Genomic DNA, 15,389 nt, shown 5'->3' on the forward strand with positions numbered 1-15,389 from the left:
ACAGCGACCGTCAGTTTTACAGCTCTCCAACTTTAAACAGAGAAGTAAAAGTAAAGTGTAAGAGCGTTCAGATGTTTGAAGTTTGCCTGTTACAACTACATATGTATCTTTGAAGTTGGAGTTGAATGATAAACATTGATGAACAATTTTGCAAATATTCGATATGTTGATGGTCTACAGGTAGTCAAATGTGGCGTGATCTGTATCAAAGTCTATAGCCGTATTCACCCATTTTCTTATTTTACCTAGGGGATAGGTAATAATTATGATATTGACTGGCCTTTCTTTCGGGAGGTACCAGATAAATATTGCCGGCACTGAAAACATATTGCCCTCGTCTTCGACTCGGGCAATATGCTCTCAGTTTGGGCAATATTTTCTGGTACCTCCCTCAGGGCCAGTCAATATTATATAATTATTAAACTCAAAACACACACACACACACAGCTATGTGCAAACGCATACACAAGTCACATAATACGCACCTACAAAGTATACACAGCACATACCATGCAGCCCCCCTCACACACACATACGCATGACTTACCAGTCATACCTACCCCACCAAAGCATAACATCGGAGCAACCACCCCAATCACACAATTCACAGTGCATGGCCGACGACAATTTGTGCAGCTACGTTTCATTTTGCCAGCTCAAATTGTCACCATCGAGGTAAAAAAAAAAAAAAATTCCACAGACCCCCAAATGACCGTTGTGAAATTTGAAAAGTGGCCGATTTGTCTCTAATGTGTGCTCGTCATGCACGGCTTAGGAGATCACACTTATTCACAAAGAAGTTATCAAACATGCAGAAACACTGTCGTCAAATTTTGCGTATTTTCTCCCTTATAATGTTACGGTATTTTGATGAGGGTCTAATTGGTTGTTGTGCGTATATAATGAGGGGAATGACATCTATCATATTTCATGAAAACTTAACGGAGGAAAGATTAATGTTTCTTGCGAATTATCATTAGCGTCATCTACTATATATGGTAAACATCGAAAAGAATATCAAACAGAAAGGGAACCATGCCTGAAAGAGCACAATGTCCCACAGTGTGAAAAAGAATGTGAAGCACAGTGTGAACAAATTGTGAACACATTTTGAGGTCTCTCTATCTCGTTAAATTCAAGTGTTTTTTTATTGTGGACACATTGTGAATCATCAATTCACAGTGTGAAATAAAGCATTACTATGTAAACACTCAGTAAACAAAAACACACCACAGTGGAAAATCATCTTCACATTGTTAAATTCGAGCATTTTCACTTAGCCAACTTTGTATACACATTGCGAACACACTATGGGAATCTGTGTACTTTCCAACAGGGAAACTGAAATAGACCTGACGTAAATGAAAGTATGATGGAAGCAAATATATTTGAGATCACTTCAAAGTGACGAAAGGCAGATGAAGGTCTTAGTGAGTGTACTGTTTTCATACCATGTTTTTGTCTCTTCCTCCGTATACTGCACACGTTGTATAGGATGACCGCTGCGTGAAAAAGACGATGCCAAAAAAAAAGAAAGAATGGTCAATGAAAATAAAATGCCTAACACAAATTATGAACATAAGTTGTATGCAACTCATCTGTCATCACGTTGAGGAATAAGATGCTCACCTGTAGTAACTTACATTTTACACTGTACGTCAAACCTGCGGACACTTTTCACGTTTGTGTTCGCTATTTTTTTTTCTCTCTCTCTGTCAAGGATATAAACAATGAGGGGTTTAGTAAACAATTCACGTAAACAGATAGTACTAATAATGAAATTCGAAGTAAATACGTGCACTTTTCGCAAAGGAAAAGGATATGGCAGGGTAATCCAAAGTGATATCAAAGGAGAATTTAAGAAGGAAGCATCCGTCTTCAGAAATTTCTTACCCGAGTTTTGAAATGGTTGATAGCCACAGGAAGATAATTCTTTTCTTTGTAAGCTCTGTAAAATACGCGTACAATACCTCTAATGTAGAGATGTTTTGGTTACGTGTGCCGTTGAATTATCAGATGTAAAATTGATGCCCTCTTAAGTGAGTGATCAAAGCTTTCATTAAATGAAGTCCAAACGGGCCATACGTTCCTCATTAACTTCTATTTTTTTGTATGATGTACCATAATTCCATATATATCAGCATATGTATGTATGGACTTGGAAACAAATGTAGAATAGAGAGTTTGCCACTTGTGTTTTGTAGGCCTATGTATAAAAAAGCCTTTGATAAATTTCGGATCTATATAACATAGGAAATACGTATGCAATGTACTTGTTCAGGGTGCAAATCATTTCTCTATTCTCACACTAGAAAATAGAAGGGAAAAAAGAATAGAAAAGGAAGTAAAGCTGAAAGTAGAATTAGTCGTATCATGACCTGTACACATGATATGATGTCTTTTGTAATGTATGATAAACGATCAACATCAACATCCCTTGTCCTTTGTGGTTGAAGTGACATTATTCCCTATCTTGCCATAGCGCAGGTGATCAACTTGCTTACTGTTTGTAGTTGTAGGCGATGTCAGCAAAGTACTTCCTCCTTTGTCTGTATTCATTATCTGTAAAGCCCTGATAGCAAAATGGTAGGTGAAAGAGAACGACAACATTAAATGTCAAAATAAAGCGTCCCTTATCAAAGCATCAATCAGAGTGATGTTACATCCATGGTTCTTGCCAGTTTGAACACCCCGCCTCATTAGTTTTCATCGATAGAAATTTAGGTGAAATGTGGAAATCACTCATTGCTTTACTTACAAAGGCAAATTTATCCAGTGATGGTCACAGCGTTTCTATAACACAAGTTGGAAATGCAGGAAGAGGATATCCCTTCCAGTCCTTGCCTTTATTCTTGATCATGCAAATAATCCGAATGTTTCCACCAATTTCCATTAGTACGCATCTTTGGGTATGTATAATGGGGTCATCTCACGAGACTGACACCCACGAGTTATACGGTCTACGAGATCGACATAAAAAAGAACAAGTCCATGAGTCATACAACCCAAGAGTTATACGGCTCACGAGTCATACAGCCCATTCGTAGGAAGATTTTTTTTGGGGGGGGGGTAGGGGAGGAGTAAGAATATAGAAAACAGGTCAAAGATTTAACATGAAAACGAGGGTGTTTTTGCATTTTTAGAAATAAATGTGGAAAGATCTGATGCACGCGTTTACTGAATATTGTTTATTACTTTTTTACGTGGGCTGTATAAGTAGTGGACTGCATGATTTGTTGGCTGTATGACTCCTGGGCTGCATTACTCGTAGGTGACGGCCTCGTGACGTGTACCCGTGTATATATAGACGTATGTGGTGGAGAACAATATAATGTGAGGTTAAAATCAAAAAAAATTTTAGGAAAAATCTTACCGGATGATCAGCATCAAGCTCCGCGCCATACGTCAAAACCCTTTTTGCAGAATTGTCTAAATCGGCGATTTTTCTTGGAAAGTCGGGCATTTTGTTCTCCTTGGCATCTGCAAACTCATAAGTAAAGTACGTCGTCACGCTTTACTTATACCGGGTGTCCTCCCAAAAAAGCGGAACGGTGGATTTTTAGTACCTTGCGTTCTAAAAGCGATATATTTTATGACATCATTAGAAAGAGCATCTTGCGCAGAAGACAATGAAGCCAAAATTATTAAAATTAAATAATTTGGTTCAGAACTGTTTATTCTACACCAAATTCTGTAAATGCAGTCATTTTCAAATTTCGCTTGATTTTTGTGACGTATGAGCGAAGAATGTGTATTGTGTAAGCCCGTTGATCCATGTCAACAAAAGATACAGCTTTCATATTGGGAGCGGGCCAGGAAAAAACAGTGTGTGTGTGTGTGCGCGCCAAATGTGAAAGTTGTACCAAATTATCTAATTTTAATGATTTTGGCATTTTTGTCTTCTGTGGAAGATGCTCTTTCTAATGATGTCATAAAATATATCCATTTTAAAACGCAAGGTACTGAAAATCCACCGTTCCGCTTTTTTGGGACACTAGATATATAGCTAGAATACAATAATTTTCCTCAATCGTACTATTTGACACATAATGTATTTCTAATGGAATCTGATCAATTGATAACATCACGACCTTATGAGTATGAATTTCTTTTATTTCACTCCTTCATCTAGGGCTGTTCTTCATTGAGCCACTGGACTGATTAAAAAAAGAAAGAAAAATACACACAGTTTGCATAATATATCATTTTACACACACTAAAACAATAAATGGCGTTAAATTCTACGATACATTCGTAAATAAGTAGCAAACTAAGGTAAAACATCAAGACGAGATATGAGACTCGTCACTTTAAGATGAGTTAGCTAGTTAGAGGGGGGGGGGGTGATCAGATACCGGTCGACCATTCACGACAGCTGTTTAAAGTGGACAGTTAGAAATCAAAGCAGTACTTTTAGAAAGGAATGGTGTTATATACCTCGATTTCGACTCCCATTTCCATGAACAAGGAAGAACTACATCGACTGGAAGTTTTGTCTAGATACGTTCGTGTAATCGAGTTGCACTGACCTACAGAATTAAGATACGTTTCGACAAATTGTTCCTGTAATGTAAAACAAAGAGAAATCGCGTACGTGTGTGTGCGAATGGGAGTAAGTCAATTGTACATGCTTTTTTACTACATATGTACACCAAGAAGTCTTTGACACAAGAAAAAGGAAGCATGACAATAAAATGTTTTAAGGGTCATCTTGAGCTGAGAATTAGAAGTTGAGAAATATGAAGTTGACTCTTATTTGCATAACCGAGATGACTAGGTATAACCTCGCCTCTGGATGATCTAGTCAGCTGGGCAAGCTCTACGAGAATACAAAATTTTACAGCAGCAGAAGCGATGAAACCTACGATACGAGATAAAAAGAAATTGCGTGTGCGTGCGGGTGTGTTTACTTGACAACATGTTTTCAATACGAACGATATCGGAGTCTAGCTCAACTGTAAAAAAAAAGAAAAGAAAAGAAAAGAAAGAAAACAGAGAGTTGATACGCATGGGAGTATCACGGATCAGATATTGGTCGCCCGTGATCGTCAACTTCAAGCCTGGGTTTGAAGGGGTAAGGAAAAAGAATGTTGGACATCCAACTATCTCTATGCCAATAGGCGTAGAAAATCCTTTAAAGGAGAATTATATTGAACCGAAGTCAACGGCGGCACTCACGTGCTACTGATCGCATCGTGCATTTACTTCCCTTTGTAAGGTACTGGTGTATCGTGTCATATCATATTATGTTATTCGATCACCATTGACTGATTGACAAGAAGAAAAATGTATCAAATTGAACGCTTGCCGTGTAACTCAGGTTGAGTTCAGCATGATACTCTGTTCTATACTGCCTCCTTTGACAATAATATATTTGAACAATACATCCTTAAAGAGGATGGCTAGTAACCGATCAGTGGGAATCAGTTGGAATGCTGAGGGATGATTGTTCCAATCCTTGTGGGATTCATTTAAGAGTACATTATATATCTACTGTTGTGTGAAAATTATTTGCTTCAGAACGGTCTCATATTCAAGTAATGTGCAGATTAATGCCCCGTCACTGACCAGGGACGCTTACCTGGAAACATTAAACTGCACATTACTTCAATATGAGACCATCCTGAAGCAAATAATTTTCACCCAAGAATAGATATATAATGTACTCTTAAATGAATCCCACAAGGATTGGAACAATCATCATCCAGCATTCCCACTGGTTCCCACTGATCAGTTACTAGCCATCCCCTTTAAGTACAAATCAAAGAGAGGCTGTATGTGCGTGCCTTCGGATGTAGATAATTGACACGACATTCTTAATTTGAACGCACTTATAATTATCGAAAGTTTACCTCAACTACCAAAAAAAAAAAGACAAAAGAAAGACGATATAGTATACCCAGGTGGCTTACATTAAAACCAGCGTCGGTTACGGCACATCTTCATCTATCCACGGACTAACCATAGGTTTCTTAGGAAATGTTTAAAGAAAGAAAAATATCACTTCGGCCACAATCAATTCGCAAATTCTTTTCAGACTGTGTTATTTTTCATTTGTAACTCAGAGTTCATAGATGACGCTATACCATATCTACTTAAGACTCTTCTTGACAATCGATGTTAAGCTATTAGAATTGTAATTTGGCGATAACAAAATTATCCCATGAGCTTCGTACGCAACATTTCGAGCTCAATATTTCTTTAAAAAAGAAAAAAAATAGTATCACATTAAATGCCACTGAATTCTTAGAGCAACAAACTGAACTTGTTAAGTTCCGTTGATTAATTCTCCTTTCCATGACCACGCAAGATGTCTTTGACACGAGCAAAATTTAAGAGGATTCTGAGTTTTCTAAGCATAATCTTGACCTCTATATATGCCTTTTGAAATATGAAGTTTGACCCAAATTTTCATATTCAAGATGGCTATCTATCAACTTGCCTTCATATATAATGTAATCAGTTGGTCAAACTCTACCGGTCCACAAAGTTTTACAGCAATCGTAGCATTTCAACCTTAGATACAAAACAAAGGGAAATTGGTGTGTATACTCGATAAAATGAATTCAACATGAATGACATCTGAGTGTAGCTCAACTGAAAAATAAAATCGTCCTGCCGGAATCGAACTCCTGTCCGACGGTGTGAAAGGCAGAGTTCTCATCGACATAGCCACATGGCTCTACCAACCTATATAATTAAACTTTACATAGGACAGAAGATTAAGAAAAAGGATTTTATCACTGTAATAATGATAACATTTTCATAGCACATATAAGAAGTGAATGTTCCCTTTGCGCTTTACAATATTATCACAAAACATAAACAAATTACTTTTAATACGCACACACATGTACAAAGAAAAAAGATCAGTTCACATATAAATGAGTCTTTAAAGAAGATTGGAATGAAACCAATGAAGACAAATGACTGATATGTTGCGGTAACGAGTTCCACAATCTTGGGGCAGCAACTGAAAAAGATCTGTCATCGTAAAACATTGTATCAACTTTAGGAATGCGGAGAAGGGATTGATGTCGTAATCTACCAACCTCACCTGTCTCCACAAGTAGTTACTTGTGGAGACAGGTGAGGTGATTAATTCCTTGATATATTGTGGGCTGATATCATTTTGAAACTTATAAACTAACAAGAGAATCTTCAATATGAGACGCTTTTCCATGGGGAGCCAGTGAAGTTGAGTAAGAGTACGTGAAATTGCACTATGCTTGAAGAGCTTTTCAATGATGCGGGCAGCAGCGTTCTGAATCCTTTGAAGATGATAACAATCCGATTGAGGAAGATTAATCAACAGACTATTACTCATTCCTGTTATCTAACCTACTAATAACAAAAAAGTGAACTAAAGTGTGAGTGAGCTTCTTTGTGAGGTAGGGTCTTAGTTTGCCAAGACATCGAAGAGCAGCTGTAGCAGACTTGCAGACATGCTTGATGTGTTCCTTCATGGTGAGATGTCTGTCAAGAAGGACGCCAAGACTTCGAACACAGGACGATGGCATAATGTTGACATCACCGATACTGACTGCCACAGGACACTTGTTGAGCTTGAGAACAGACGCCTGTCGATCGTCCGGGTTGAAAGTGACCAGAATCTGTGTGTCATCTGCGTAGACCATAGGTTGAAGGCCATGATCATTGATGACGTCGATGATTGGAGAACTGTAAAGCGTAAATATCAGTGGTCCCATAACTGAACCTTGTGGGACGCCACAGGTGTCATGGGGGATATCAGATGTTGCGTCCGTAATGTGCACACTGTGTGTCCGGTCTTTCAGATAGGATTTTAGCCATTCCACGACATTTCCGCGGAACCCATACCTCTTGTCCAGCCTTCGAAGGAGGATGGGATGGTCCACGGTGTCAAATGCAGCACTACAGTCAAGAAGGACAAGGATGGCTTCCTTGTGTGAATCTAGGTCCAGCAGGATCTCATGATAGACTTTCAAAAGGACTGTTTCTACACTGTAGTTTTTCCTATAGGTAGACTGCGTTGAAGGAATTAAGTCCTGCTCACAGAGGTACTCTTTGATCTGTGCGCAAGCGGCTTTTTCAATCAGTTTTCAAATGAAGCTCAGATTAGAAATAGGTCGATAGCTCCTGAGATCATTACATGGCAGTCCCTCTTTTTCAGACGTGGAGAACAAGCTGGGAAGACACCCAACGACCTGCCCAACTAGTTGTCACGCCCAATACATCTGTCCCCCCAGGAGCAAACCTCCCAAGGAGTGAGTGGGTGTCTCTAAATCGGATTCGAACGGGAGTTGGGCGTTTCAATACAGCCATGCATCGTTGGGGGCTACGCCCGTCAGCAGCTTGCCAGTGTGGTGCACCAGAACAGACTGCTCAACACATCTTGAGTGAGTGCCCTGATCTCCGCCCTCCTGACAACATGGACCTGACACACCCTACTCCACAGACTGTAACTTGGCTACAACAATTGAGGGACATTATTTAGCTGCTGCTGCCTCAAAAGCAAGAAGAAGACGTGGATGAACTAAAGAGTGCTTCAGAGAACAAGGGAATCGACCTGTTTGCAGAATGGCATTTACAATTTTTGTGATGGAGGACAGCAGACTGGACATACAATTTTTCAACAATGACGTAGGAATAGGATCGAGTGCTGAAGAGGAAGTGGAAACTGCCTTGAGAGTGTTTGATATAACATCTTCTGAGACAAAGTCAAATTCAGACATTGTGATGGTGCATTTCCTACGTAATTGAAGTGAGAGATCTTCATAAACTTGCCCATCAACATGACAGTAATTCTGTAGACGTTCTATCTTCTGATAAAAAAAATCCACAAAGTCATTAGCCAATTGCTCCGGTGAGTGGTGATGTCGCAGCAGAGGTGCCATCGATGAGGAAGGACAAGACATGCTTTTGACCATGCGATAAAGACTGCGTTGATCAGTGGTGTTGATCTTACTTGAGATATACTCATTCTTTTCGTGGTACAGGAGTTTGCTGTATTCTATACACAGTGCCTGGTAGATTTCTTTATGAACATGTAGATCAGATTTCATCCTCTTTCTCGCGCTCTTTCTTCGTTTTTGCTTTGCTTCACGAAGTGAATGTGAGAATCATATATGGAGCATGTGGTCGCACAACAACATCCTTCTGCTCCATGGGAGCGTATTCGTCAAAGATTCTACGAAGTTCTGCGTCATAGACTTGAGTAAGTGCATCAGGATCAACTACCGAGTCAGCCATTATGCGAGACTTGGAAACTGACCACATCGATGTTTTTCGTATTTCGTGAAGAAATCTGCATTTTTATGAAGAGCGGACGAGCAGCAGCCAAAGTACACAGCACAGCCAGATGATTAGAAGGCAGAGAATGAGTTGCCGAAACACCAGAGACAAAATTATCATCTTCTGAAGCAATCAGCAGGTCCAAAGTGTGACCACTGCGATGTGTCGGAATGTTTACATAATTCCGAAGGTTTGCAGGCTCCAGTACTTGAAGTAACTTCTTTGAATCGTTATTTGCAGGATCTTCGAAGTGAATGTTGAAGTCTCCTGCCAACATAAACTTTTGTCGGGATGATATCAGAACCTCCAATACTAGCGACAATTCTCTGATGAAGGATCCTACATTAGCTTCATTTTTTTCTAGAAGGTGGTGGCCTGTAGAGAACAACTATGCGAAACGAAGAAGTGATGTGTGATGTACAGGTTAAATCAATATATTCAAATGATTGTAGTTGTAATCTCTGGTTTTCAATGACATTGAATCCACCTCGCCGCAGAAGACTCACTCCACCTTCGACTGTGCCCTAGCGATATACATGGAACATCTTGAATCCTGGTAATTTCATGTGAATGTCAGCAACCGCGTGATTATCGCGATCAGTACCTGTTAACCAGGTTTCGGTTAGGGTCATGATGTCGAGGCGCTGTGACAGCACAAAATCATATATTGCTGTAGACCTACCCCGGGCTTTGACAGACCTTGCATTCCATGGAGCAAACTTGATCTGCCGATAGTGTTTTGGCAAAGCACTGGTTTTACGTTGGATCAGGTTACTATAATATCTACTAAACCATGGTTTTTTACATGAGATGCACCTATGGAGTAATATGGTGGTGACGGTGAAATGGCCACTGGGATTGGTTTTTGACCGGCCCGTATTTTGAGACAGGTGCTGTTCCTTGGGGAGGTCGGCTTCTGATCTTCACACCACCACGGGACACATGACGGTTCAGACCCAGAGCTTTTATGGTAGCTTACACTTGTCTGGGTAATCTCACCTTCCCATGATATGAGAGGTGAAACAAGCCGTTCCATCCATATGACAGTTGTTTCGAAGTAAGGCATGCGTACTTTTTACTTTCATGGTTACCATGTAGCTGGCTGCTATCTTGTACAGGGCCTAGATTTGGGTGTACACCTCCAGCTCTAAACAATTCACATTTAAAAGATGCTTGGCTGTTATAATCATACGGGATCCTTCTTGGTAGGAAGTGTTTACGAGTGAATAGCTGCTTCACAATAGGCCTTGGTGCTGTGAGAGCTGAGCTATGGGATCTATTCAGAAGAGGAAGAAGGGTGAGGGTTCCAATCACAATCAGAAGAATATCCCCCATTGTAATCAAGCAGTTTTCCTCAGATCAGAGACAGGGCAGGTGCAAGGCCCCATTACAGCATAGTCAATGTTAATCAGCCATGCACGAATGAGCACCTCAGATTGTGCTTTACTGCATGGAGCATATATGGCTTCCCCTGGTTGCTTCCTTGGTCAAGCAACTAAAATGTCATTTGATGTAAGATCTTGACAACCAGGCAAATACAGATGTCATCCAAAGTCCTCCTGCTTCCTGGTACTTAATTCTTGTAGTGGGGTAAATCTTCACTAAAAGTAATAACAAAATGTCATCAAACAGCCAACAAAGTTGGAGAGCAGTGAGAGATGCATGCATGCGCTCATTCACTATATGATATTATGCACATAGACGCGCAAGCGGAATTTTAACTTTACCTTGTTATTGATCAAGCTGGACGAAAAAAAAAATAAAAGAATATAATTACTGGTTGCATCAGGAATCCAAAGCAAGTGAAAAAAGCGCATTGCCATATTGATTACGCGATCTACGCGCCAAAACGCGTGAAATATTTGAACTAGAAAATTGGTCGGGAAGTGATTTTGAGCATTTAAAAATTTAAACGCGCACCTCCATGCGTCAAAATGTTAACCTGACTAACAAGAATTATGCTGTAAGATCACACGTGACTTAAAATGTTTTCATACCTAAAATCAGTTATAAAGATGTGATCAATAATTTGATATCATCTCATAATCACAAAATGGCGCCTAGATAACGTCACATGTTATATTTCATCACTTTATTGATATACAAATCGAACAAAGGAATATATAAATACAAAACATAAAAGCCCAGGACATAACTGGATAAACAGAACAAGCAGGGCATATACATAAATATCACACAATGTTACAGAAGATTTACGAATATAAATGAACATAACTTTGACGGAATCCTACACATATTCAAAGTGTGAAAAATGTTGTATAAGCAGGCAAAAGGATAAGAAATGAGACCAGAAAAGATTAAGAGTAGAGAAAATGGAAACTAAGAAAGAAAAAGGAGAAAAGTAAAATAGCATGAAGAAGAAGAAGAAGAAGAAAACTAGGACAAGTGTAGTACATACTTAAAAAATGATACACTTTTCTCTTGACGGCATTTAGCATACCTATTGAATATTAACAAACATTTGCATTAATTCATATTCCAGTGAATCCAATATATGGTGGAGTGCGGCAATTCCGCATGCATGAATTATTCACAATGAGACACGGTCATTCATTCCGCGCCCCATTAACATAACAATAACAATAAATTACATAAATTAGTATCACATGGGACGACTCCGCCCCGGGGAACCGAAGAGACCCTGGAAAAGCCCAGCCCCGGGCGGGGACGCCCCATTATTATAAACCTTTAATTCATATTCATATATATTAAAAAAAAAGTTAACGTGATGAAAATCCCTTTGTCCAGATATTGATATGAGACAAGATCATAGAAAATTTCATGTTATCAATCAAGTCTTTCTGAGATATTATGTTCAGAAAATCAGTCAGAAGGAAAAAAAGAACGAGACATGAAACTCATCCCTTTGGGACGAGTTAGGTGAACGCTTGGGGTCATCAGAGAGGCGAACTAGTCAACCGCCATCGAAATATCTTTAAAAAAGACAGTTAGCAATCGAAAAAGCATTATTCATGGCGTTAATAATTAAAAAGCAATATCACCCTTTTGTAACCATACCTCATTTTCAACTCTTATTTTCACGAAAAGGTTGTGATATACAAGCTTGAAGTTTCAGTGAAATACGTTAATAAAGTGGAGTTCTCAGTACATACAAAACTAAGGTACCTTTCGACAAATTGTTTCTGTAACGCAAAAACAAGGATGAAATCGCTTACATTTGTGTGCGTTCGGGAGTGAGTCGATTCTACAAGATATCTGTATATTTACTAAGAGATCTTCGACACGAAAAAAAAAGAAACATGACAATAAAGTGTTGATGTCAAATGACGACATGATGACATCTAATTGGTCTTAAATATGGATACTCCCAATGTTATTGACAATCTATATCTTTTGAAATATGATATAAAAAACAGGAGATCATCTGTCATTTTGAGATCTCTGTAAGGCAAAGTAAACAAAGGCATGTTTCTTCACTTCATTTGCACATTGACGAGAGCGCGGAATTTTGACTGCGGCGCACGCGTTTTACCTTGCTATTGGTCAAAATTGACCAAAAATCAATGGATGTTGCTACTGAAATTATCAGGAATTCAAATCAAACAAAAAAGAACGTGCATAATTTCCATGTTGCGTACGCGTTGTGAGCGCGGAAATGTTTGAAACTCTTAAAATGGTACGAAAAGTATGGAAAATCGGTCGGGAAATTATTTTGAGCATTTTACAATTTCGAGGCGGGCGTAGGCGCGCGTCATGATAGCCTGACTGATATGCACTGTGCGAAAAGAACAAGTGACCCCTGAACTTTATGTCCTGTGAAAATGGTAAAATATGATATTCAGTTTAAATATGAAGATATGATCGATCATTTAACATCATGTGAAAATGATGATAATGAGTACGTTACAGATAAGTTGACGTTGTGAAAAAGATTTCTTTATCGAGATGTTGACAAGTTATATGATGACTGAAAATTTCACATTAATTGGTCATGTCATTGTTAAGATACTGCGTTCACAAAATTTGAAAGAAGAAAAATGAAAACAAAAGGTTCCACACAATAACGCTAACGACGTATCACCTAATAAACAAGAAAGAAAGATTCCGTAAAGACACAATAAGTGGTACGCTAATTGCGTATTACGTAAAAAAGAGAGGAAAAAAAATCCGTGCATACACATTTTGTGATACGCCCTTAGCGGATCACAAACTAACTACACTTGAACTCGTCACTGGGACGAGTTATGTGATACGCCGCAAAAAACACAAAAGAAAAGGAGTTCGACCAATAATACTACAAAATTCCGATTAAAAAAACATCTTGTAAAATGAATCAATTTACAGTATCTGGTCTATGGTTGATTTGACTGTCCCACAAGTTCAATGCACCAACCTAGAGATGTTCTTTCCTATGAAGTTTTTTTTTTGTTCATTCGTGGTCCAACGAAGTCCTAGAACAAAATCAGCTTGCTTGCCCAAACGGCAACTTATGGCAATTTTGCTAATTTGCATATATCCAAAATGGCCGCTAGACGCCATGTTGAATGAACAGCCGGAATGATGAATGATACCGGGTTTTTTTTTTTTTTTTGGCTGTTGGGACTGTAGAATTTATTTCCGTTATAAATTTTACAATATAAGATCATCTTCAGGTCAAATCTAAGATGGTCGCAAGTCGTCATCCTGAAAAATTGACTTCTTGAAGCCTTGCCCTACACCTATGAGTAAGAGCTCGTGTAAGGGGTTCTTAGTATGAAGAATTCATTTCTTGTATCATTTCTCCAGGTCGAGGTCAAGTCAGACCTAAGTTGGTTGCCCGATTTCATCATGACCCGCTCATCTTAGAATGATGTTTACCATGCACCACTCTCTTAGGGTTTGGGCTACGATCCATTTCTGGTGTTCTTATCAATGTTTATATGCGTTCACTCATACTTTGGTGGTAGACTTCGAACTATCATTTCAATGAAAAAATGTTTTCCGTATTTTTCAGAAACTAAAGTGCCCGATTAATGTTTCGAGATGGACGGTAAAATAAACTCTGTACTGAGGTATCTGCCGAAATGGGTTTTGTTTCTGACGTGTCTCAGTGCAGTGGCTTCTACTGGGGGCCCATCTGATAAGGTTGGAGTTATATAGAATCCATTCCTGTATTTTAAAGAAATAAATTAACATCTTTCTGGCACAAAGAAGAAACATGACATTCGGTACGAATATGGTTTATTTCATTTTCCTTTATATTTTAGGAATTATGATGGCTGTTACAGAGATTCATGACGGAAACTGTCTCCTCTCAACCTGCAGCAAGCCCGGACCACTGAAGACATTCAAACTTTGAGCTTTCAAAACGGTCATTGAGTGTGTGATAGAGAGGAATGACGATGATACCCGTTGCAAAATACAAGCTGTTTTGGACTCTCAAGGAGAGCAGGCATCTATTGAACTTCATAACTACTGTTTCTGCCCATATACTTGAAAGGTTCATATCAGAAAATAGGTTGGATAAGAAGAGAAAAGATGAATCTAGAGACAGTGATGACGCTCCAGTTGGTAGAATAAGGTCACAAACAAGAGAGTATGATTTTGAGAAACTGTCTTTTTTGTGTGAAAGCTTGTGAATCTATAAATCCCAAACATCCTGATAGATGGTATAAGGTAGTGCAGTGCGAAAGAATGGGAATGAGAGATGCACCCCTTTTAATTTCTGTTTTAATTCTAGTGTCTTGAAATATTGTGAAGATCGTAATGAAAATTGGAATATGGAAGTTGCTGTGCGTTGCCATGGGTTACATGATTTATCAGCAGCCGAGGCGCTCCATCATATTTGCTGTAATGATGACTTCAGAAAAAAAAAATCCTGCTCGTAGTGACCAGACCCCAGTGATCGACGATGAAGCCATGCCTGCCTCTTGTTGATAACATGTATACAAATCGAATGCAATGTGCTTAGACATCTATTGCACTTCATGATAAGAGCGTGGCTTTTAATCGTCAATGGGCAGGAAGGAAATGTTCACCAAGATCATAAATTATCTTGGTGATGATGTGGTAGTCCTTAATATTAAGGTTGTGCATCCATTGCTGTATTCCGTGAGTATGTATATACAATTCTGAAGATTTCTAAAGCAGAATAT

At 38.9% G+C, this 15,389-nt stretch overlaps 1 protein-coding gene across 1 annotated transcript in view; it reads right to left on the minus strand.

Moving 5' to 3' along the window:
- LOC139741820 (tryptophan 5-hydroxylase 1-like) overlaps positions 1 to 15,389 on the minus strand; it is a 147,532-nt gene that overhangs the window by 64,801 nt on the left and 67,342 nt on the right. Inside the window, exons 5-7 of the mRNA XM_071652404.1 lie at positions 3,374 to 3,469; positions 2,505 to 2,572; positions 1,452 to 1,502 (exon numbers count right to left, since the gene is read on the minus strand). Of these exons, the coding sequence (XP_071508505.1) occupies positions 1,452 to 1,502; positions 2,505 to 2,572; positions 3,374 to 3,469 (215 nt within the window). The remainder of the gene's footprint in view (positions 1 to 1,451; positions 1,503 to 2,504; positions 2,573 to 3,373; positions 3,470 to 15,389) is intronic.

The sequence above is a fragment of the Diadema antillarum genome, unplaced genomic scaffold (genome assembly GCF_040938485.1).
Source record: "Diadema antillarum isolate AM-2024a unplaced genomic scaffold, OU_Dant_1.0 seq00000955_RagTag, whole genome shotgun sequence".
In the NCBI taxonomy this organism is placed as follows: domain Eukaryota; kingdom Metazoa; phylum Echinodermata; class Echinoidea; order Diadematoida; family Diadematidae; genus Diadema; species Diadema antillarum.